Source organism: Elgaria multicarinata, chromosome 7 (assembly GCF_023053635.1).
Source record: "Elgaria multicarinata webbii isolate HBS135686 ecotype San Diego chromosome 7, rElgMul1.1.pri, whole genome shotgun sequence".
In the NCBI taxonomy this organism is placed as follows: domain Eukaryota; kingdom Metazoa; phylum Chordata; class Lepidosauria; order Squamata; family Anguidae; genus Elgaria; species Elgaria multicarinata.
In genome coordinates, this window is record NC_086177.1 from 114570765 (window position 1) to 114595126 (window position 24362).

A 24362-nucleotide genomic window follows, 5' to 3' on the forward strand; every position below is an offset into this window, starting at 1 on the left:
ATTCAACAGGAAGCTCCGATCAGACAGGGGAAAGCCTCGCTCGGGAACACGCCTTCACAGAGCGCCGGCTTTTCCAGCCCCGGCCTGCTCCAAGCACACCCACCTCGCTCAATAGTCTCAAATTCCTTCTCCTCTCCCGTCATGCGAGGGATCCGGGTGCAACAGTTGTTGATGCTGGTGGCCACGGCATAGACCTGCCAAGAAGTGTGGATCCATAAGAGGCCCAGAGCCAGTCTGGGGCCAGGGGGACCTCCCCTACCCCACCCTGCTCCCTGGGAACACCCTGCTGAACGCTTTGCCTCCTTCCTCTTCACATCAGCCCCCAGAAGGGCCCCTGACTCTACCTTGGATTCCACGTGGTACGCCACATAGTGAGCAGTGCAGCGCAGTGGGATCTTCCGGACCGGCCACGGCGCATCGTACGAAAGGTAAGCGGGCAAGACGCTGATCCTCAGCTCCCCCTGCAGCACGGAAGATGGGCAAAGGCCTCATTCTCACCCCCCACGCACAGACCCGCCCCTCTCCCTGCCGCCAGGACACTTTGTGAGCAGCCTCAGAGGCAAATCACAGAAGGGAGGGGAGGGGAGGGGACCCCCGATGCTCCAGCCTCGGGCCCCAGGCCTGGCCTACCTGCCGGTTGAAGTACAGGAAGCCCTTGGGGCAGTTGACGTTGTGGAAGGGGGCGAAGGACTCAATGGGGCCGTCGATGGTCATGGGGTGCAAGCGCAGGGCCCCCCGAGACGTCACCAGCAGCCAGTGTGGGGAGGGGCCGCAGATGAACACCTGAGAGGAAAAAGCTAGGACTGACGCACGGAGGTGCCTCTACCCCCAGACGGCCTGCCCAGCCCAGCCTCTCCCAGGTCTCTCTCCCCCTTGCTACATGGGTGCCGGGCTCGGACCTGGAACCTTCCGCAGGCAAAGCGGGGCCTCTGCCATGGAGCTGCGCCCCCTCCCCCTGCAGACCAGTGACACCCCTGCCCCAGCAACTCCCGCAAAGAGTCGCGGCCTTCTCCTGCCAAGCGCCCCTTCCACCACAAGAGTGCTCTTGCTGTGATTCCCTCTCCTCCGCACGCACACCCCATCGAGGCTTACCCCTGAGTAGCCATAGATGTCCTCGAAGAAGCGGAAACGCGCAACCCGCCCCCGGGGAGCGACCGATTCCTCTCCGCTCACACTCTCCGGCTTCTTCTTGGACGGCCGGGGCTTCTTCTCCCGGAAGTTAATGTTGTGAGGAACCTGGCGGCGACGTAAAGAGCAAGCAAGAGCGGCGGGCGTTTTAAGAAATCACTGGGAAATATGGCGATCATATAAAAAGGACTTACTTCCGAGTATTTCCCCAATATCACCAGTGATAATGATGAGGAACTTTCCGGGAAATTTAAAAAACAGGTTGGGAAAAAGTTTAAAAGAGGGAAAGGTAATGAAGTTAAAAGATTGGCTAGAAAAGATGAGAACTAGGGAAGAAATAAAGGAGAGATTAAAAGAGGGAAATATAACGTGGTTAAATTATCTTCGATTAGAACAGTGGATGAAGAAATGGTTAAAGGATAAGGGAGAGTGAGTGTAGAGCGACGGCCAACAGAAAGCTCTGGCGTGGGCTGGTCCATGAAGTCACGAAGAGTCGGAAGCGACTGAACGAATAAACAACAAAAGAGCTATTATGAAATTTGAGGAGCTGATCTTAAAAAAAGAAAATGAGAAAAGAGAAAATAAATTAATAAAAGGTCTAACGAGTGAAATATATAGAATATTAGTGGAAAAGGGAGAGACGGAAAGTGTGGGCAAGATGTATGGGAAACTGACTTGAAGGAACAAATAGGGCAACAGAGTTGGGAAGGGATATGGAAACCACGAGTGCTGAGAAATATGTCGGTGAGGATAAAAGAAAACTATTACAAGCTTGTCCGGAGGTGGTACCTAACCCCGGTAAAATTAAATTAAATAAATAAGATGAATTCAGCAATATGCTGGAGAGGTTGTCAAGAGAAAGGAACGTATTTACATATGTGGTGGGAATGTGAATTTGTACAAAAATTATGGAAAATGGTGTTTAATGAGATAAAAGAAATTTTAGGAATGGAGATTGAAGAGACACCTATAGTGGCATTATATGGAGAATTGAATTGTAACAAAGAGACAAAAGAATTGATAACGAATTTGTTAACAGCAGCAAGATTAATTATATCTAGGAACTGGAAGGTTCAAGGGGATTATCATATAGAAGATTGGTATAAAGAAATACAGGATATCACTATTAATGACAAATTAACATGTAATATAAAAGGAATGATACAAATGAATGATTTTGAGGGAATATGGAAACAGTTTCTAGAATTTGTTTTATCAAAGGGGAGAGGGAAAACACCTCCAGAGGAAGCAATGAGATTTTGGAAACATGAATAAGATCCCATGGGTGGAGGGAGCACTTTTATGTTAAGTATGATTATGTTAAAGAGAACTAAGTTAGAATATACGTTTATCAAATGTTTACTATATATTGTTGTGTATTATGTAGTATTGTTTTATAGCGTATTGATGTATTGTTTGGATGTATTAAATAAAAAATACGGGCGTTTTAGTTACTGGCGAATATTTATATCACAATACTCCTGCGTTTTTATATTACGGTTTGTATTGCTGTACACTGCCTAGATATATTTTTGCGCAATCGGCAGCATAAAAACATTTTAATATAAAACCAGCATATGAGGAGGAGGAGGAGGAAGGCTGGAGGAGATGAGCGAAGGTACCGTCTCCGGAGCGGAGGTCCAGCTGCAAGGGAGGCGGCAGCGCTGCGGGGCCCAGGCTCACGCTTACCTTCTTGAACCGCACTTTGAGGTTGGTCTGGCCCAGCTGGGAGTCGTGGTTAAAGGCCTCATAGATGAGCAGCTCTTGATCCACGTGGACCTGCCAGCAAGACGTGGAAATAAAGGAAGCTTCAGCTGGTCCCCTTGGCTCTCTGGTCCACTGACCGGTGAGGGCAGACCAGGGCGGCCCAGCTGTTTGCTGGGGCAAAACAATGGTAACCCAAGGTTCTCCACGCCCCAAATGAAGGACGTGTTGAAGGAGGTCATAGAATCATAGAATGGCAGAGTTGGAAGGGGCCTACAAGGCCATCGAGTCCAACCCCCTGCTCAAGGCAGGAATCCACCCTAAAGCATCCCGGAAAGGTGGTTGTCCAGCTGCCTCTTGAAGGCCTCTAGGATGGGAGAGCCCACCACCTCCCTAGGTCATTGGTGTCATTGTCATACTGCTCTAATAAGTCAGGAAGTTTTTCCTGATGTTCAGATGGAATCTGGATAAAGAACAACCAGCCCTCAGGGATGCTTTGAGGTGGATTCCAGCATTGAGCAGGGGGTTGGACTTGATGGCTTTATAGGCCCCTTCCAACTCTGCTATTCTATGATTCTATGAACAGCTGCCAAGCCAAAGGGGCCAAGAGCCCTCCGGCTTCTGCTTCCTTCTCTGCTGACTCCGGCTACAAGGGATCTTCCAGCACAGAGGCACAGAGCCCAGCTTCTCCCCCTTGGCACGGACCCTCCCCCAGAGACACATGCAACCATTGACTTTTATTTTATGGATTCAGACCCTGACTTCCAGGAAGTTCTCTCACAAAAAGGGGGAAAGCAAAAATACTGAGAACAACAGTGAAACACTCAGAATAAGAAAATCACTTATTCTGAAAACAAAGCCCTATGAAGAGAGACGGAAAGAACTGGACATGTTTAGCCTGGGGAAGAGAAGATGGAGGGGAGACATGAGAGCACTCTTCAAATACTTAAAAGGTTGTCACACAGAGGAGGGCCAGGATCTCTTCTCCATCCTCCCAGAGTGCAGGACACGGAATAACGGGCTCAAGTTACAGGAAGCCAGATTCCAGCTGGACATCAGGAAAAACTTCCTGGCTGTTAGAGCAGTACGACAATGGAACCAGTGACCTAGGGAGGTTGTGGGCTCTCCCACACTAAAGGCCTTCAAGAGGCAGCTGGACCGCCACCTGTCAGGGATGCTTTAGGGTGGATTCCTGCATTGAGCAGGAGTTTGGACTCGACGGCCTTGTAGGCCCCTTCCCACTCTGCTATTCTATGATTCTATGGTCACAGATAAAGGAGTTATAAATGCTATTCAGCATAAACGGATTTTTTAAAAAAACTAATCATAAAAGGCCTCCATAAACAAAAATGTATTTAAAAGCTATGCAATGAAAAGTACAAATGGAGACAGAGGGGAAGGGGGGGGTTTCCTCAGATCCTCCAGGGGTGGATTTCATAATTGAAGCTACGTTGCAAAAAAAAAAAAGAAGAAGAAGAAGAAGAAGAAGAAGAAGGTTCCATCGCTAAACGAGGCCAATTTAAAAAGAGGCCAGAGAGCAGAAGCTGAGGTGCTGTGTGGATCCCTATGGGCCTAGGCCGTCCAATGGGCCCCCAGAATGAGAAGGGCTTGAAAGGTCAAAGGAAGCCCCTGAAATCGCCCTCGCTGGAAGCCCAGCCGGTGTCCTGGCTGAACCCCAGCTTCTGAGACAGGGTAGCTGTCTCTAAGACCCCCCCATTCCTCGCGGCAAGGCTGGTGGGCCACTGGCAGCCCCCAAAGGCTCCAGCACCCACCCTCCCCTCCCCCAGCTTGATTTGACAGAGCACCGTCCTGCCCCAATTGCCACAGGGCTAGAGGCACTGGTCAGGGCGGTGCTTAGCAGCTGGCAGCCCTTTGCCACCGGCCCCTTCATTTCACCCGCCCCCTCCTGCCTCGCAGGACCCCTCTCCTGCTGCTGGCTGCCCTCCTCCCCAGAGAAAGCCGCCACAGAGTAAAGAGGTCCTGCAGAGCAAAGAGGTCCCCTGTCCTGCACTCCCAGAGTCAAGTTACAGGAAGCCAGATTCCAGCTGGACATCAGGAAAAACTTCCTGACTGTTAGAGCAGTACGACAATGGAACCAGTGACCTAGGGAGGTTGTGGGCTCTCCCACACTAGAGGCCTTCAAGAGGCAGCTGGACAACCATCTGTCAGGAATGCTTTAAGTGGATTCCTGCCTTGAGCAGGGGTTTGGACTCGATGGCCTTGTAGGCCCCTTCCAACTCTGCTATTCTATGATTCTATGAGGTGCGTGCGTCTCTCGCCTCTCTCAGTATCTGGCAGCCGCTGTGCTGGTTGCAATTCTCTCCCCGCTTCACGTCCAGTGTGGGGTGCGAGAGACCCACGATCAGCGTCTTCTCAGCCTCCCATCCCGTCCCTCTTCCCTCAAACACTATTACAGCACCAGTCTACCTCCACTCGGAAGTCAATCCCACCGAGTTCAAGGAGTCTTCAAGTAAGCGTGCACACAGAACTGCAGCTCACTCGTGATTGAACCACTTGTGCTGGGGGGCGGGCGGAGGAACCAGAGAGGCCCTTCGATCTGAGCCAGCACAGCTCTTCTTCACATGCTGCTGTTTCTTGAGTTGTGTTTTACTGAAGGGATTTACAAACAAATGACAGGAATGCCCACGAGGAATGATAGAAGCTCTCTGGAGGTTTGTGCGTGTTTGTGTGTGGTCATTTTAGCACTGGTTAGTTTGCTTGCTTGCTTTGCCAAAGTGGCTCCAATGTGAAACAGAGGAAGGGGGGGCACTGCTCTAAGAGATTCGCTCCAGGGCCTGGTCAAAAGCAACCTCCCTAGGGGTCGTTTAGAAGCCGCCTGGCCCAGCTTGCCCGTCCAACCCCTCTTCCAGAGACCTCTGTCAACACCATCACTTGGCAGCCGTGGGGGCACCGAACTTCCAGAAGGCCTCTACATACGCCAAGTCTGAAATGTGGCCCTTAGAATCATAGAATCATAGAATGGTAGAGTTGGAAGGGGCCTACAAGGCCATCTAGTCCAACCCCCTGCTCAATGCAGGAATCCACCCTAAAGCATCCCTAACAGTTGCTTGTCCAGCTGCCTCTTGAAGGCCTCTAGTGTGGGAGAGCCCACAACCTCCCTAGGTAACTGGTTCCATTGTCGCACTGCTCTAACAGTTAGGACGTTTTTCCTGATGTCCAGCTGGAATCTGGCTTCCTTTAACTTGAGTCCGTTATTCCGTGTCCGTATTCTGGGAGGATGGAGAAGAGATCCTGGCCCTCCTCTGTGTGACAACCTTTCAAGTATTTGAAGAGTAATCTCATGTCTCCCCTCAATCTTCTCTTCTCCAGGCTAAACATGCCCAGTTCTTTCAGTCTCTCTTCATGGGGCTTTGTTTCCAGACCCCTGATCATCCTGGTTGCCCTTCTCTGAACACGCTCCAGCTTGTCTGCATCCTTCTTGAATTGTGGAGCCCAGAACTGGATGCAATACCGTAGATGAGGCCTAACCAGGGCTGAATAGAGAGGAACCAGTACCTCACGTGATTTGGAAGCTATACTTCTATTAATGCAGCCCAAAATAGCATTTGCCTTTCTTGCAGCCACATCGCACTGTTGGCTCATATTCAGCTTGTGATCTACAACAATTCCAAGATCTTTCTCGTTCGTAGTATTGCTGAGCCAAGTGTCCCCCATCTTGTAACCGTGCATTTGGTTTCTATTCCCTAAATGTAGAACTTGGCATTTATCCCTCTTAAATTTCATCCTGTTGTTTTCAGCCCAGCACTCCAGCCTATCAAGATCCCTTTGAAGTTTGTTTCTGTCTTCCAGGGTATTAGCTATCCCACCCAATTTTGTGTCGTCTGCAAATTTGATCAGCGTTCCCTGCACCTTCTCGTCCAAATCATTAATAAAGATGTTGAAGAGCACTGGGCCCAGGACTGAGCCCTGCGGCACCCCACTCGTTGCCTCTCCCCAGTTTGAGAAGGTTCCCTTGAAGGTTCCTTCAGCCCCAATGTTGCACCACCTCTCAACTGGGACGCAGACTTGGATTCAGGTGGGCCCCAGGCTGCCGCTCAGAGCTCACCAGCAGGTACGGCCGGCTTTGCCGGTTCCCCAGGGCCACCAGCAGCACCTCCTTGACCAGCGGCATCTCGGTCTGCCGCATCACCTCCTCCTTCTTGGCCTCGCTCTGGCTGGCCGGCTGGCCGAAGGAGCTGTCCACCAGCACCCGCTGCCCCATGGGGAAGTTCTTCACCAGGAACACCAGGCGCCACTCGGGCAGCTGGTAGATCTATGGGGGAAGAGGCAAACGCAAGTAGCAGCCCAGCTCTGGCCAGGGGGCCGGCGGCGGTAGAGTTGCCCGCTCCGCAAGGCACCCCGGGGGGGGGGCTCACCTCCATGGCGCCGTTCTCCCGGACCAGCACACACCAGTGCGTGGGCTCCGCCTTGTACAGGTGGGGGTCCCTGTCGGCCGAGGGCAGGCTGGAGCGCCGCGGCTCCTCCTTGCTGGGGCTAAACAGAGCGCCCGAGTCCCCATACAGCATTTCTTCTTCGTCATCTACTGTGTTGCTGCACCAGCGGAAGGAAAGGAAGGGCGGAGGGAGGCCGTTACTTCTGGGAGGCCTGATTGGCTGCGGCAAAGCCTACCCGCCCCCCCAGCCCCACACAACGCCTGAGCCCAGGTTCAAATCCAGCCCCAGATGGGGCACGACTGGAGGGGTGAAGAATCCTGAGGCAGGCCAGGCCAGTTTTCCTGCCGCTCTCCTTGTTCTTCGGGATCTTGCTCTTCGTCCCACATCTACGACCACAAAGGGGCCTCTCTGTTGCCTCCCGGCTCCTGGCGGAGCACAGCTCCCCGCCCCCATTCCCTTTACCATGTGTCCTCAGGCTCACCTGATGTCCTGGATGGGAGCTTCCGTTTCCGACTGGCTCCTCACGGAAAGCTCATCCCGGGAGCTGGACGAATGGCTCTCGGTGGTGAACATCCCGCTGACGTCCCGGTACACACACAGGGCGATCACCTTCGATTGCTGGGGAGCAACGACAGGTTGACTTACGGCAGGACAACTCTACGCACAGTTCCCGAGCACACCCGCCTTTTCTGGCAAAACCGCCCCCCACCTAACCAGCACCTGCCCTCCTGCAGCCAAGGCTAAGGTCATGCTCAGATCTGAGCCGCCGCCGTGTGCTCTGGGTTAAGCTAAAAAGATTCAGAACCCTAAATAAGCAGTTGAAACTGAGCAAACGGGAATACGTTTTGCACAATTTATTCCGTTAGCCAAGTTTGGGGGGCAGGAGGATTAAAAAAAAAGGCCTACAGAAGAGTCTCCACCAGGCTAAATTTGGGCTAATTCACCAAGATACAAATCAAGAGATGCAAACTACATGCAAATTAAATGTATGGGCTAGAAACTAGGGCCGTGCAAGCCTCGGATTTGGAAATCCGAACCACAGAGGCCCTTTTATGATGGATGCGTCTTTTCAATATTATTATTATTATTATTATTATTATAGCACCATCCGTGTACATGGTGTTGTACAGAGTAAAACAATAAAATAGCAAAACCCTGCCGCCTAGGCTCACATTCTAATAGAATCATAATAAAACAATAAGAAGGGGAAGAGAATGCACCAAACAGGCACAGGGTAGAGTAAAACTAACAGTATAAAAGTCAGAACAAAATAAAGTTCTAAAAGCTTTAGAAAAAAGAAAAGGTTTTTAGTTGAGCTTTCAAAGCTGCGATTGAAGTTGTAGTTCTCAAATGTTCTGGAAGAGCGTTCCAGGCGTAAGGGGCAGCAGAAGAAAATGGACGGAGCCAAGCAAGGGAAGTAGAGGCCCTTGGGCAGGCGAGAAACACGGCATCAGAGGAGCGAAGAGCACGAGCAGGGCAATAGTGTGAGATGAGAGAGGAGAGATAGGAAGGAGCTAGACCGTGAAAAGCTTTGAAGGTTAACAGGAGAAGTTTATATTGGATTCTGAAGTGAATTGGAAGCCAATGAAGAGATTTCAGAAGTGGAGTAACATGGTCAGAGCGGCGAGCCAAGAAGATGATCTTTGCAGCAGAGTGGTGAACAGAAACCAACAGACTGATGTGAGAAGAAGGAAGGCCAGAGAGAAGAAGGTTGCAGTAGTCCAACCGAGAGATAACCAGTGCATGAACAAGAGTCTTGGCAGAAGAGACAGACAAAAATGATTGGATCCTGGCAATATTATACAGCCCTGGGCGCCCATACACCCTACAAATCCCAGCATGCAGTGCCTAAGAGGGCTGTACTTACCAGGGGGCCCAGGAACACAAGTCAGACATGTTCCTGGGCCCCCGCCGCTGCCATCACCTCCTCCTCAGCGCAATCACCAGCTTCTCTGTGCGATTGGCTGCTGCCGCCGCGATCCAGAATGCTCCATTGACCTTGGAGGGGTCCCCGCGTGTTCCGCAGGTGCCTGCAGCCACCTGCTTCCCCTGAGAGCCGCCCACTCTGGTAAAGGAAGCAGGCGGCTTCAGGGCACCTGTGGAACACGCGGGGACCCCTCCAGGATCAATGCGGTATTCTGGATCGCGCCGAGGAGCAGGAGATGGTGGCGGCGCAGTGGCTACACGTCTGCCCTCTGTTCCTGGGGCCCGGTAACTACAGCCCTATCAGGCACTGCATGCTGGGAGTTGTAGGCTGTATGGGAGCCCAGGGCTGTGCAAGGAAACGGTGGATCCCTCATAAAATGTGAGCCAGTGGGGTGTAGTGGCTAAAGCGTCAGACTGGGAGTCGGGAGATCCGGGTTCCACTCGGCCCTGGAAACCCACTGGGTGACTTTGAGCCAGTCACGGACTCTGTTGCGAGGATAAAAATGGAGAGGAGGGAGAGGATAATGTACGTTGCCTTGGGTCCCTTGGAGGAAAAAAGGCAGGATATAAATGAAATAAATAAAATGGCCTCTGTGGTTCGGACTGCCAAATCCGAGGCCCAAGGCTTACACAGACCGACTAGAAAGGTCATTAAAAGGAAATCTTTCTAGAGATTCTTGAGAGAGCAATATCTGCACCAGAGAGGGGATTTTGAGTTTGCGTGATGCAATGCAAACGCAACGCTCATGTTCCTGCTATGGACAAACCTGCGCCCTTTCCCAGAGGCGGTGGCCACCCCGTAATCACGCGCGTAGCCCCTACTCACATGGTGCAGCTGCGGCTTCTGCAAAGTGAGGCGGTGCGTCCGGCCCCCGTAGGTGTCACTCTTCAGCACGAACGTCGTGACCTGCCCCTCAGAGCTCATAATCACCACGAAGGGGTCGGCCACGGCGCAGTGCACGATCGGCGAGCCGAGATCCACCGGGATGAAGTGCAGCTGGTTCACTGTGAGGCAGAGGCGGGGAAGGCATGTTGAGGCACAACATTTATCCACAGATTAGTTGCAGCCCTGGTGGACTTGACATAAAGCCATGACAGGTGCTGGTGACTCATGAAGAATCATAGAATAGCAGAGTTGGAAGGGGCCTACAAGGCCATCGAGTCCAACCCCCTGCTCAATGCAGGAATCCACCCTAAAGCATCCCTGACAGGTGGTTGTCCAGCTGCCTCTTGAAGGCCTCGAGTGTGGGAAAGAGCCCACAACCTCCCTAGGTCACTGGTTCCATTGTCGTACTGCTCTAACAGTCAGGAAGTTTTTCCTGATGTCCAGCTGGAATCTGGCTTCCTTTAACTCGAGCCCGTTATTCCGTGTCCTGCACTCTGGGAGGATCGAGAAGAGATCCTGGCCCTCCTCTGTGGGATAACCTTTTAAGAACCTGGAAAGGTCACAGATAAGAAGCGAAGATTCGGCTAATTGAATAACTGGACCATTGCATGAGTCATGTAGATACGAAAATGTAGATAAAGAGTTGCAATTTTAATCATGTCTGAACTCGGAGATGTACGTGTCGTGATATGCAGTGTCGTGTATGAAGAAACTGAATGTACTGGAAAACGCGGTTTTATACCTCAGTAAAGTTTTGTACTGAAGTGAGACTCTGGTGTGAGTATTTCTTTGAACGTTTTTCTAAACTCTGCTGCGTTGAGATTCCCAACAAGGCAGAGATGCGGGCCCGGCCCATAGGGCCCTGCAGCCCAGAGAGCGGCAGGTCACACTCCTCTGGGTGGCCCCCCACCCCACCTCCAACGCCCATGGCCCCAGCAGCCCCAGAATGCGGGGGGGGGGGGTGTTTTCAGAACTCTGCAAAGGAGCTGCCCCAGTCCTCCCTCTCCGCCCGCCTAGTGGATCAGTTGCCAGGATGGGGCTCTCTCCAGTAAAGGCTGCCTTGAGACCTGAGCCGGAGAGCCCGGCCGCGCCCACCTCCTTCCAGCAGGCGGATGCCCAGGGGAGACACCTGCACGATGTAGCGGTTCTCGCCAATGTTGCCGGAGTACACCGTGGGGCCCTGGGTGGCAAAGCCGCTCGTGTCCAGCTCCATGATTTCCTGGCCCGTCTGCAGGATCTGGGGGGGGGGGGGCAAAAAGCACGGAGGAAGGGTGCTCAGCAAAGGGGGGTGCCTGGGCTCAGAAATATCCACACCCAGGATCCTTCGCTGGGGATATTTACTGGGGGGGAGGACCAAATAGAAGCCCCGTTCTCCAACCTGGTGCCTTCCAGATGTGCTGGACTACGACCCCCAGCATGGCTTGCTGGGGGATGATGGAAACTGTAGCCCACCACCACCACCAGGTTGGGGATGGCTGATACAGGGATTGCCCCCAGAAGAGGTGGCCAGTGGCCAACTCGTTCGGACACAACGTCCGCCCGGAAGCAGGACGCTGCTGTTGCTGCTGCTCACAGGGCCCTTGCTTACTCCTGACTTGGTCCTCGGTGGCCGCAGCGAAGGGGCAGGAGCAGCTCCCCTCCTGTCGCCCTTCATCAAAGCTCCACCCCCCAACCCTCGTGGCTCCACCCACTTGGCTGACCTCTGCCCCCCTCCCCCCGCTGGGGTGCCCATGCGCAGGCTCAGCACGGCCCCCGCCAACCCCCAACACTGACCATGGTGGAGTCCTCGCGGCTCAGTATGAGGAACCCGTGCCGCTTCCCGTCGTCGGCAGGCTCCGGAGGGGCCGGCTCCTTCTCTGCACTTTCCCCCTGAGCGTCTTCCTCCTGCTGTGGGGAAGAGGTGATGATGGTTTATTACCTTTATATCCCGCCTTTTTCCCTCCAAGGAACCATAATCATCCTCCTCTCCATGTTATCCTCACAACAACAACCCTGTGAGGTAGGCCTGGCTGAGAGTCTGGGACTGGCCCAAAGTCACCCAGGGGGGTTCCATGGCCGAGTGGGGACTGGAACCCGGATCTCCCGACTCCCAGTCCGACACTTTAGCCACTACACCACACTGGCTCTCAGATTGCCATGGGATGCTGCCAGTGCCTGGATCCCCTGCCTCTGGGGAAGAGAGACTCCCAGGGCAACCAGGCGCTGAAATGGCCCGAGGCTGGGACTGACCCAGGCCTGGGCGTGCTCAGGTCCCACAGCCCTCTCTGCAGGCGCAGACGGAAAGGGGTGTGCAGCACCAGCCTCTCGGACAGGCAGGCACGGAGTCGAGGATGACCACTGGCTTACAATGGCCTTCACAAGGGACCAAAATGCACGGAGGAGGAACAGGAGACAGCTACGGATAGCCAACGGGCATGACCGCTGGACGTCCAGGTGCAGAGGCAAGGCACCTTTGAGTACCGGATGCCAGGACCCAGCCCAACCCTCAATCCCTAAGTTGTGGGCTTTCCATTTGGGCATCTGGCTGGTTCAGCCAGTAGCCAGCTTTCCCCACCCAAAGAGATCATAGAATCATAGAGTAGCAGAGTTGGAAGGGGCCTCTGAAGCCATCGAGTCCAACCCCCTGCTCAATGCAGGAATCCACCCTAAAGCATCTCTGACAGGTGGTTGTCCAGCTGCCTCTTGAAGGCCTCTAGTGTGGGAGAGCCCACAACCTCACTAGGCAACTGATTCCATTGTCGTGCTGCTCTAACAGTCAGGAAGTTTTTCCTGATGTCCAGCCGGAATCTGTCTTCCTTTAACTTGAGCCCATTAGTCCGTGTCCTTCAGGTAGCCGAGTGGCCCTTTTCTAAGCCCCCGAGGAAGGAGAAGCGCACGTACCGTGACCTCTTCATTCTTCTGGGGCGAGATCACCGTCCACATGTCATAGCAGCCGGGCAGTTCAAAGGTGGTCACCACCTGAGGGCGGATGCTTTTCTGTTGGGAAGAGGAGGAAATTAAAAGAGTTCCAGCCCTCAAGGTGGGCTTCAAGGCAAGTCTCACCTCTGGGCAGGTAAACTGCATGTGGTCGATAACACATGTCCGCTTGTCTCACTTTATGGGGCACGCAACGCTTTTCTGCAGGGAAGCGGGATCCGTCAAGGAAAACGGTCTGGGGTGAAGGGGTAAAACTGCTGATTCCAACCGTGCCTAGGGCTCTTTTCTTCCTTTTTCTTTCCATTTCTTTTATTACAATGTTTCCTGTATTATTATACTGTTCCATTAGGCCAGCCTTCTTCAACCTGGGGCGCTCCAGATGTGTTGGACTGCATCTCCCAGAATGCCCCAGCCAGCTGGCTGGGGCATTCTGGGAGTTGTAGTCCAACACATCTGGAGCGCCCCAGGCTGAGGAAGGCTGCATTAGGCTATTGATTTCCTGATCTAATTTTTCTTTCTTTTCCCTATCTTTCCTCCTTAGAATACTCATTTGTTTCATACATTCTCCGCTAACAGTTGCTTTTCCCACTTCCCAGCGTGTATTTTGCGTTGTTTGATCTCTCTTATTTTCCTCAAAATATCTTTCTATGCTTTTTTATTTTAAAAAAAATCCCTTAGCATTTCATTATTTAGTAATATGGGGTTCAGTCTCCATATGTAATCACTTTTAGTTTTCTGATCTAATTCTATCTCTGCTCGAATCGGTGTGGAGATATCTTAATATCTCCAATTGTCTTCTTTTTTTTTGTTCTTCATAATAATTTTTCTGTCATTAAAATTGTATCTAATCTATTAAAACTTTTATGTATCTCTGAATAATAGGTACGGCTATAATCATTGGGATTCATTTCTATTCATGTGTCGTATAAATCATGTGGTGTTTTTTTTAATGTTTTCCATGTATCTGTTTAATTCATTCTACAATGTTGACGGCCTTGAAGAATTTATTCTCGCTCCAAGGGTGGCAGAGGATGAGCAAGGAGCTATACAGGGCATAGAAACGTTGCTCTCTGGTTGCTGAAGATTTGGTGCTGCCACCCGTCCGTCCCCCACTTAGGTCTCCGCAGGCACTACCCAAAGACTTCCAAACGCTAAAGCCGGGAGAGTAGAGTTTCATAGAATCATAGAATAGCAGAGTTGGAAGGGGCCTACAAGGCCATCGAGTCCAACCCCCTGCTCAATGCAGGAACCCACCCTAAAGCATCCCTGACACGTGGTTGTCCAGCTGCCTCTTGAAGGCCTCGAGGGTGGGAGAGCCCACAACCTCACCAGGCAACTGATTCCATTGTTGTACTGCTCTAACAGTCAGGAAGTGTTTCCTGATGTCCAGCTGGAATCTGGCTTCCTTTAACATGAGAACGTTATTCCGTGTCCTGCACTCTGGGAGGATCGAGAAGAGATCCTGGCCCTCCTCTGTGTGACAACCTTTTAAGTATTTGAAGAGTGCTCTCATGTCTCCCCTCAATCGTCTCTTCTCCAGGCTAAACATGCCCAGTTCTTTCAGTCCCTCTTCATAGGACTTTGTTTCCAGACCCCTGATCATCCTGGTTGCCCTCCTCTGAACACGCTCCAGCTTGTCTGCGTCCTTCTTGAATTGTGGAGCCCAGAACCTCCTCTCATCCCTCCTCTCCGATCACACCTTGCAAAACAATTTCAAAAACCCCAAACGTCTCCAAAAGACAAAACTGAGGAGATACTTCAAATCCCGTCCCCCAAAGGCTGAGGGGTAGGACACTCAAGGGAAGGACAAAGCGGCATGCAGGTAGACAGAAGCGGAGAAGTTATTCCGCACACAGGAATTCCGAGCGTTTTGGTGTGGGACTTAAGACAGGTTTGGGCTGGGATCGATGGCGCTGCGTGGGACAGAACAGAGCAAACATGCTGGAACGGCTCAGGGCAGGACGCCAACGGAGGAGCTCGAATCAGCGGCCGCCTCCTCCTCCACCGCCCCCTTTGTCCCTAGGTGTTTACAGGCTGCTCCAATGATCTTTGGGGCAGCCCTGGTAAGCCTAGGCCGCACTGCTGCTGCTCCTACTGTGGCACCAGTACCTGGCTTGCGCCAGACTCTCCTCACCGACACAGGCCTTCGCCCAGTGCGCTCCTGCGCCTCCCTCCCCGGCCGCCCACCCACTCACCTGCAGAACCGAGAGGGCCCCGTTCTTGCCGTAGCCTGAGCACACCACAATCTCCAGGTCAGGCTCAGGGCTATTCTGGAACTGAAAAGGAAGAGAGGCGGACAAGCAGGGTGAGGCGCTCGCCTGGGGTGAAGCGGCCTCCTTCACAGCTCCTGCAAAGCAAGGGCTGGACGTTTCCTCCGGAAACCCTGAAATGCCTTCCTGGAGCCCTCAGAAGGGCAGGAGCCCCCAAGGCCCTGGGGTTGCCCTCCGCCGACTCCTCTGCTCCTGCGCTCAGCCTCTTCTTCAGGCCCCAGACCTCTTCCTCCTCCTCCTCCCCACTCCCAGAAGCAGCAAGGGCTGAAAGCAGCTGCCCCCCTTCCCTCCCTCCCCACAGGAGGCCAGGCCACGTCAGCAGAGTACTCACCTCCTCAGAGAGGAAGGCAGGCTCGCCCATGGCGGCATTGGCACAGGGACCGATGTTCAGGATACTGTCGCACACCTGTCACGGTCAGGGGAGAAAAGAGGAACATCAGGCACACGCGGATTAGCGACTGCCCAAGGCATAGGCCTTGTGGGCGGAGCGGGTACGAGAGACGCCACCCTTTTCTGACCCGGGGGAAAGCTTTCACATGTCCCCGCTTTAGAGGAACAGTCTGGCAGAGGAGAGGGGAGGGCACCCAGGAAGCAAAGCCGTGGCCCAGAGATGCCCATGCCACTGTGAAATAAGGGAGGCACGCGCCGGCCGTAAGCTGGCATCTTGCCCTTGGGGGGGCTCAGGTAGCAGCCGCCAAGCGGTACCTCGAAAGAGTAGGTGGCAAGTTGGGTCCCAGACTGGGCTTCGCTGCCGTACACCTCAATCTCGTCCACCTCGTCCTGCGGAGCTGATTTCCCCCCTGCGTAGGATGGATTAGGGTGGGTACAGGAGAAGCCATGGGAACGGCTCCCTGCCTGGCCCCCACGGCTGCTATTCCTAAGCCATACACACACACCAGCAATCCTCAGGCACCGCCCCCTCTCCTATTATCCTCCCTGCTGCTGTTCCCCCACCCCCGCCGCCGCCCTTAAAATAAATCCTGGGGAAAGTGCGCTGGAGATCATAGAATCATAGAATAGCAGAGTTGGAAGGGGCCCACAAGGCCATCGAGTCCAACCCCCTGCTCAATGCAGGAATCTACCCTAAAGCATCCCTGACAGAGGGTTGTCCAGCTGCCTCTTCAAGGCCTCTAGTGTGGGAGAAGAGCCCACAACCTCCCTAGGTAACTGGTTCCATTGTCGTACTGCTCTAACAGTCAGGAAGTTTTTCCTGATGTCCAGTTGGAATCCGGCTTCCTTTAACTTGAGTCCGTTCTTCCGTGTCCTGCACTCTGGGAGGATGGAGAAGAGATCCTGGCCCTCCTCTGTGTGACAACCTTTTAAGTATTTGAAGAGTGCTCTCATGTCTCCCCTCCATCGTCTCTTCTCCAGGCTAAACACGCCCAGTTCTTTCAGTCTCTCCTCATAGGGCTTTGTTTCCAGACCCCTGATCATCCTCCCTTCCCTTCTCTGAACACGCTCCAGCTTGTCTGCATCCTTCTTGAATTGTGGAGCCCAGAACTGGACACAATACTCTAGATGAGGCCTAACCAGAGCCGAATAGAGAGGAACCAGTACCTCATGCAATTTGGAAGCTATACTTCTCTTAATGCAGCCCAAAATAGCATTTGCCTTTCTTGCAGCCATATCGCACTGTTGGCTCCTATTCAGCTTGTGATCTACAACAATTCCAAGATCCTTCTCGTTTGTAGTATTGCTGAGCCAAGTATCCTCCATCTTGTAACTGTGCATTTGGTTTCTATTTCCTAAATGTAGAACTTGGCATTTATCCCTATTAAATTTCATCCTGTTGTTTTCAGCCCAGCACTCCAGCCTATCAAGATCACTTTGAAGTTTGTTTCTGTCTTCCGGAGTATTAGCTATCCCACCCAATTTTGTGTCATCTGCAAATTTGATCAGCGTTCCCTGCACCTCCTCGTCCAAATCATTAATAAAAATGTTGAAGAGATTCAACATTTGTGAATGTTGTGAATGATGGAGATGACCCAGACCCAGCTGGCCAGGTCAGCCAGGTGCCTCGAAGGCGATTCTGGCTCATTATTATTATTATTATTATTATTATTTATTTATTTATTTATTTATATAGCACCATCAATGTACATGGTGCTGTACAGAGTAAAACAGTAAATAGCAAGACCCTGCCGCATAGGCTTACATTCTAATAAAATCATAATAAAACAATAAGGAGGGGGAAGAGAATGCACCAAACAGGCAGTATAAAAGTCTCATACACAAGACATGCAATGCCTTGAGCGTTCTCACTGAGCCTTCCAGGGATAAACATGACCCAGGCGTTGTTCGATGAGAATGCAAGAGAGGAGGCCCGGGGGAAACCGGAGGGGGATCGAGAACCCTCTTCCCCTCACGGCCAAGGCCACACGTGCCAGTCCACAGGAGGCCGGTGGGGGAGGCGGGGGGTGGGGGTGGGGGAGGGCAGCACCCATGAGAAATCTTGGATCTTGGAAGCCGAATCCATTGTGCCAAACAAGCAGAAACCGCGTGGCTCTCCCTCAATGCCAGATCCCGACGGATTGCAGACAGAGGACGCGGCCTGCACAGCCTCCCTTGGACCCAGGCCCACTGTTGCTGAGGGGCTGAGCCACCTACCTGCCCAGTTCGCAGGCTGCTCCAACCGTTTCTTCTTGATGGGCGGCTCCTCCTGCAAGTGGAAGAAAAGTCACATGCCGACAAGAGGGGGAAACAGAATCATAGAATCATAGAATAGCAGAGTTGGAAGGGGCCTACAAGGCCATCAAGTCCAACCCCCTGCTCAATGCAGGAATCCACCCTAAAGCATCCCTGACAGATGGTTGTCCAGCTGCCTCTTGAAGGCCTCTAGGGTGGGAGAGCCCACCACCTCCCTAGGTAACTGATTCCATTGTCGCACTGTTCTAATAGTCAGGAAGTTTTTCCTGATGTCCAGCTGGAATCTGGCTTCCTCGGCCTCCCCTCAATCCCACCTAGACCAGAGGTGAGCAACTTGCATCCCTCCAGACGTCGTTGGACTCAAACTCCCAGCACCCCTGACACCACCAGTCAAGGCGGACGGAGACGATGGGATCTGGAGCCCAACAACATTTAGATAGCCGCAGGCTGCCCCTTGCCCTGCACTAGGTCCAGCCACCCCCGGAAGCCAACATCCCCCACAGCCAGAAGAACAGCTCCCGCACCAAGACTCCGGTCATTCACTTAAGCACAACCAAAGCAGCAGCCAGCCCAGACCGCTCTCCTTTCAACAGATGCACAGAGACGCTGGGCTCTCCTCACCTCTGCACGCGTGCAGACACACACACACACACACACAAGCAACCAAAACATTCTCCGGCGGAGGGCCCAATACTGGTGAAGCTGGACTGGGCCTTATAAAACACGGAGCGAGGGCCAGCCTGCAGTGCATCATTACCCTTTCGGTCAAAGGGGGGGGGGGCAAGAGCCTTGCTGAACTCACCACCTTCTCTGTGGGGTCTTTGGCCACGCTCATGGGGGGCTCCTGGAGCTTCTCTGTGTATTTCAGAAGGAGGGAGTTTCCGAGACGGGAGCCCAGGAAGAGGTAACCGGGGTCCATGGTGATCATCTGAGATCCAAGAGAGGCAAGGCCATTTTTTATTCTAATATTTTATCCTCCTCCTCCTCCTCCTCTACAGCTTTTCTGGGATCCACTAAAGCAGTTTAGAAAACATTCAAAATGAGAAAAGTGCCACAAGGCAGCTGAGGTAGGGGAGCGGGGGGGGCGGCAGGGAGCAAGGGGGGCAAAGGACGCTGCCTGCTGCGCTTAGCAACCTTCCAAGGCCACCAGCAACCCCTGTGGGCTGGACAGGCTGCATGGACCCTGCCTGCCTCTCGCCTTTGCATTAAGGCATTCGGCACGGCACGTACGCCAGAGCTCCCCGGCTCAATCCTACGAGACAAGGAGAGACGGCGGCAGTGGCGGAGGAGGGTGGCCCAAGGATGCCCCACAGTGAGCTTCAGGGATCAGTCAGGATTTGAATCCAGGCCCGGCTGAGCCAAGCCCAATATGCCATCCATTACATTACATCTAAAGCCTTCCGGACGGAGGCCTGTTTCTCATGACGAAACTCTGCTGGGAAAACAGTGACGCCACGTCTCCAGAAAGAAAAATTAGTTTTAAACTTGATTGCAAGCTGCTGTCTAAAAAAAAAAAGAATGGTGGAACTAAAAGTGTTTTAGTCTACAATATGTTTTTTTAAAAAAACAAAAACCCTCAAACTTCTCACTAGGGTTGTTTTTCCACCCAAAATCCATAGCAGGAAACTTGAAGGGGAAACCTGAAATATCTGCCAGATTGATTGGACCGTGAACACCTATCTCAATGGCACATCTTTCATCTCAGAAATAATACAACCAATTGTGAACCATGCAGATACAAAAGCACTTTTGCAGAGCAGCAGGCTGGAAATTTATATTATTCGGGGAGGGGGCAGTTTCAAATAGCTCCCACCCTTAACCAGTTCTCCAGAGGGCCTTTTCAGTGGTGGCCCCTCAATTACGGAATGATCTCCCCGCCGAGGCTCGCCTGGCGCCAACATTGTTATCTTTTCGGCGCCAGGTTGAGACTTTACTCTTCTCCCAGGCATTTAACAGCATTTAATAGCATATGCAGAGTTTTTTAACTGACCACAGAATAGTTGTTTTAAACGGATATTGTCTGTTTTCGTTTGCATTTTATGCTTTTTATGGTTTTAAATCTTGTATATTTGTTTTTAGTGTTCAGTTTTTAACGTTTGTACACTGCCCAGAGAGCTTCAGATAGGGGGCGGTATATACATGTTGTTATTTATTTATTTATTACATTTCTATACCGCCCAATAGCCGGAGCTCTCTGGGCGGTTCACAAAAATTAAAAACATTCAAAGTATAAAACAACAACATAAAACCATAATATAAAATACAATATGAAAGCTCAACCAGATAAAAACAGCAGCCATGCAAAATTACAAATTTAAAACTATGTTATTTAAAATTTATAGACTGTTAAAATGCTGGGAGAATAAAAAGGTCTTCCCCTGGCATCTAAAAGCATATCATGTAGGTGCCAAGTGAACCTCCTTAGGGAGCTCATTCCACAGCCGGGGTGACACAGCAGAGAAGGCCCTGCTCCTGGTAGCCACCTGCCTCACTTCCTTTGGCAGGGGCTCACAGAGAAGGACCCCTGAGGAGGACCTTTCCGGGCAGGCACATACGGGAGGAGGCGTTCCTTCAGATAATAACAATAATACTCCCCAAAGCCAGAAAGGGCCTCCCACTCCCACTGCAATGTTTCCATTCCTTCTCTTGCAAAACTTTCTTTGCTCCCCCCACCCTGAAATGCCTCCAGGCCTGGCCTCTCTCTCTCTCTGGGCGTCCCCCCTGCCAGTGGGGACCAGGCGTCCCCCTTCACTGCAGGCCATCAACCATCTGATTTACAAGAGTAACGCCACCCCAGGGTCGCAGCCCTCAGCTGCCACGCAGACCACGCTTCCCCCACCCCTGCCACGGCTGCCACTCCACCTTGAGTCTGCCGCACCCTGCCAGAGGCCCACGCTGAACACTGAACGGCACTTACACACGTGGTGAGGACACTGGCTGCCGCCTTGTCGAAGTGGAAGGACCGGACGCTGCGCATGCCGTCGGTGATGAGGGTCAGCACGTAGCTAGGGACGGGAAAGTAGGCTGGTGACGGGAACCCTCAGGTGAGCAGGCTGGGCAATCCGTACCGGCCCAAGAGGCCTGGGCACGCCGCTCCCAGTCTGCTGCACGGTGGAGTCAGGCCCCACACAGGCAGCAGGACGACAGGCAGGCGGCCATCCAGGCCCTGCACCGGCGAAAGGCAACGGAGGGAGACAACCGAACCCAAAGCCAGGGCTGAAAAAACAACCATGCATCGGAGCTCCTTCCCTAGCTGCTGATCTGCCTCTCACTTTTGCTGTTCCAGTGCACTCTCGCCAGGTGGGGTTAGAAGAGCACTTAGAATCGTAGAATCATAGAATCGCAGAGTTGGAAGGGGCCTATAAGGCCATCAAGTCCAACCCCCTGCTCAGTGCAGGAATCCACCCCACCTCTACTTCCCCCCACCCCACTGATGCTTGCAATTGCCCCATAGTGGGAACTAAGATGGTCTGAAGGGTTGCGGCTTAAGAACATAAGAACGTCAGAAGGGTCCTGAGGCTGGAGCAGACCCAGGGTTCATCCAGAGGAGGGCCGGGATCTCTTCTCGATCCTCCCAGAGTGCAGGACACGGAATAACGGGCTCAAGTTAAAGGAAGCTGGACATCAGGAAAAACTTCCTGACTGTTAGAGCAGTACGACAATGGAACCAGTGACCTAAGGAGGTTGTGGGCTCTCCCACACTGGAGGCCTTCAAGAGGCAGCTGGACAACGACCTGTCAGGGATGCTTTAGGGTGGAGTCCTGCATTGAGCAGGGGGTTGGACTCGATGGCTGGCCTTGTAGGCCCCTTCCAACTCTGCGATTCTATGATTCTATGATTCTAGTCCAGCACTCTGTTCACACAGGGGCCAGCCAGCCAGCTGCAGACCAGGGAACCCACAAGCAGGACACGGTGCAACAGCACCCTCCCACCCATGTTCCCCAGCAACTGGTGTCTATAGGCTTACTGCCTCAGATACCGGAGGCAGCACACAACCATCAGGGCTACTAGCCATTGATGGCCTTCTCCCCCAGGAATTTATCCAACCCCTCTTTCAGGCCATCACCACATCTTGAAACAAGTTGTCAAACGAATATTGTACAAGTCCAGAGTTGCAGCTGTTCAGACAACCAAGTTCCACTTGGCCTCTTGCTTGATGCTGCAAACAAGCCTCTAAATGTACATACCCTAAACGGAAGCAGACTCAGCCCTCCCAAGTTTCCAGCCAGGGGTCCAATACTCTCCAGCGGACAGTCTTCTCTCTGGTACTCTGAAGACCTATCTGCTTTTCCCTACCCTACTGGAGGCTCATCTTAGGCTTCAGGTTTCTCTTAGAAGCCCTGAAATATTTATCTACTTCCCTGCATCGAGAGGAGCCTCCTCAGAGGCAAGGCAGCCTAGAGGTCCGCCTCCTGGAGGAGCCTTTGACTTCACCCCGGATCAGGTGGCCTCTGAGGGACGACAGAATCATAGAATCATAGAATAGCAGAGTTGGAAGGGGCCTACAAGGCCATCGAGTCCAACCCCCTGCTCAATGCAGGAATCCACCCTAAAGCATCCCTGACAGATGGTTGTCCAGCTGCCTCTTGAATGCCTCTAGTGTGGGAGAGCCCACAACCTCCCTAGGTAGCTGATTCCATTGTCGCACTGCTCTAACAGTCAGGAAGTTTTTCCTGATGTCCAGCCGGAATCTGGCTTCCTTTAACTTGAGCCCGTTATTCCGTGTCCTGCACTCTGGGAGGATCGAGAAGAGATCCTGGCCCTCCTCTGTGTGACAACCTTTTAAGTATTTGAAGACTGCTATCATGTCTCCCCTCAATCTTCTCTTCTCCAGGCTAAACATGCCCAGTTCTTTCAGTCTCTCTTCATAGGGCTTTGTTTCTAGACCTCTGATCATCCTTGTTGCCCTCTTCTGAACACGCTCCAGCTTGTCTGCGTCCTTCTTGAATTGTGGAGCCCAGAACTGGACACAATACTCTAGATGAGGCCTAACCAGGGCCGAATAGAGAGGAACCAGTACCTCACGTGATTTGGAAGCTATACTTCTATTAATGCAGCCCAAAATAGCATTTGCCTTTCTTGCAGCCATATCGCACTGTTGGCTCATATTCAGCTTGCAATCTACAACAATTCCAAGATCTTTCTCGTTTGTAGTATTGCTGAGCCAAGTGTCCCCCATCTTGTAACTGTGCATTTGGTTTCTATTCCCTAAATGTAGAACTTGGCATTTATCCCTATTAAATTTCATTCTGTTGTTTTCAGCCCAGCACTCCAGCCTATCAAGATCACTTTGAAGTTTGTTTCTGTCTTCCAGGGTATTAGCTATCCCACCCAATTTGGTGTCATCTGCAAATTTGATCAGCGTTCCCTGCACCTCCTCGTCCAAATCATTAATAAAAATGTTGAAGAGCACTGGGCCCAGAAGTCAACAGCTTCTCCAGATCTGGCCGTCTAGGGGACGAGAGGCCTTCCCAAAGCGCTTGAGAACAAGAACCGGCCTCCGTGGAAGAAGCCCAAGAGCCGCCGGCAAGCCAGCCTTGCCAGGAGCAGAAACATCGCAAGGCTGAAAAGAACAGCGCCCTGCTGAAAGCTTGCCAAAGAGACGGGACCTGGTTAGACGAGAACAAGGTGAGGCCTTACATCTCCCCTCCTTTCAGCGATATCACCATCTTGTCATAGGAGATGAAGGCTGCCTGGGCACAGTCCAGCGTCATTTTCACTCCCTCTTGGACTCCTGCAAAGGGGAAAGAGCAGCGACAGAGACGTCAGTCAAGACCAGGGCAGCAGGGCGCAGATCCGGGACTCAGGACAATGCAGGGACTGTCTACAGGGGGCAGAATCTGAGAACCTGAAGACCTCAGCTATAGATAGGTAGACAAATATAGGTGTATATACACATACACATGTATGTGTATGTGAGAGATAGACTGCTTCTAGCAGTCATTTTATTTTATTTTATTTTATTTTATTTACAGTATTTATATACCGCTCCCCATTCAAAATTCCGGAGCGGTGTACAAGATAAAATTCAATAAAAACAGAATAAAACACCTTAAAATAGGTTTTTAAAAGCAAAATGAAAGGTGAACTGTGAACCTTGCCTGGTCATTAAGGAAAGGCTTCCTGAAACAATGACGTTTTCAGGAGGCGCCGAAAGGAATACGAAGTTGGCGCCTGCCTGACCTCCAGAGGCAGGGAGTTCCAGAGGAGGGGGGCCACCACGCTGAAGGCTCTTCCCCTGGTGGACTCCAATCGGAGGATGGGTCTATGTGGAACCACCAGGAGCAGGCCCTCGGATGACCTCAGTGACTGGGCAGGTTGGCAGGGGAGAAGCCGCTCTCTCAGGTATCCTGGTCCCAAGTTGTTTAGGGCTTTGTACAGAAGTACCAGAACCCTAAACCTGGCCCGGTAGCAAATAGGCAGCCAGTGCAGTTCCCTCAGCAGAGGAGTTACATGCTGGAAAGGGGCAGCTCCAGACAACAGCCGAGCTGC

General features: G+C 52.3%; 1 protein-coding gene across 2 annotated transcripts in view; it reads right to left on the reverse strand.

Moving 5' to 3' along the window:
- CPSF1 (cleavage and polyadenylation specific factor 1) overlaps nucleotides 1–24362 on the reverse strand; it is a 62995-nt gene that overhangs the window by 16699 nt on the left and 21934 nt on the right. Inside the window, exons 10-28 of one of the 2 annotated variants that reach the window (XM_063131225.1) lie at nucleotides 23511–23604; nucleotides 20788–20875; nucleotides 18673–18798; nucleotides 17832–17883; nucleotides 15930–16024; nucleotides 15556–15630; nucleotides 15150–15230; nucleotides 12919–13014; nucleotides 11812–11922; nucleotides 11134–11275; nucleotides 9979–10157; nucleotides 7708–7844; nucleotides 7209–7383; nucleotides 6899–7105; nucleotides 2818–2907; nucleotides 1093–1236; nucleotides 631–783; nucleotides 345–461; nucleotides 104–194 (exon numbers count right to left, since the gene is read on the reverse strand). In XM_063131225.1, the coding sequence (XP_062987295.1) occupies nucleotides 104–194; nucleotides 345–461; nucleotides 631–783; nucleotides 1093–1236; nucleotides 2818–2907; nucleotides 6899–7105; nucleotides 7209–7383; nucleotides 7708–7844; nucleotides 9979–10157; nucleotides 11134–11275; nucleotides 11812–11922; nucleotides 12919–13014; nucleotides 15150–15230; nucleotides 15556–15630; nucleotides 15930–16024; nucleotides 17832–17883; nucleotides 18673–18798; nucleotides 20788–20875; nucleotides 23511–23604 (2253 nt within the window). Of the gene's footprint in view, nucleotides 1–103; nucleotides 195–344; nucleotides 462–630; nucleotides 784–1092; nucleotides 1237–2817; nucleotides 2908–6898; nucleotides 7106–7208; nucleotides 7384–7707; nucleotides 7845–9978; nucleotides 10158–11133; nucleotides 11276–11811; nucleotides 11926–12918; nucleotides 13015–15149; nucleotides 15231–15555; nucleotides 15631–15929; nucleotides 16025–17831; nucleotides 17884–18672; nucleotides 18799–20787; nucleotides 20876–23510; nucleotides 23605–24362 lie in introns of both variants that reach the window. The other variant, XM_063131224.1, reaches the window with a different exon arrangement.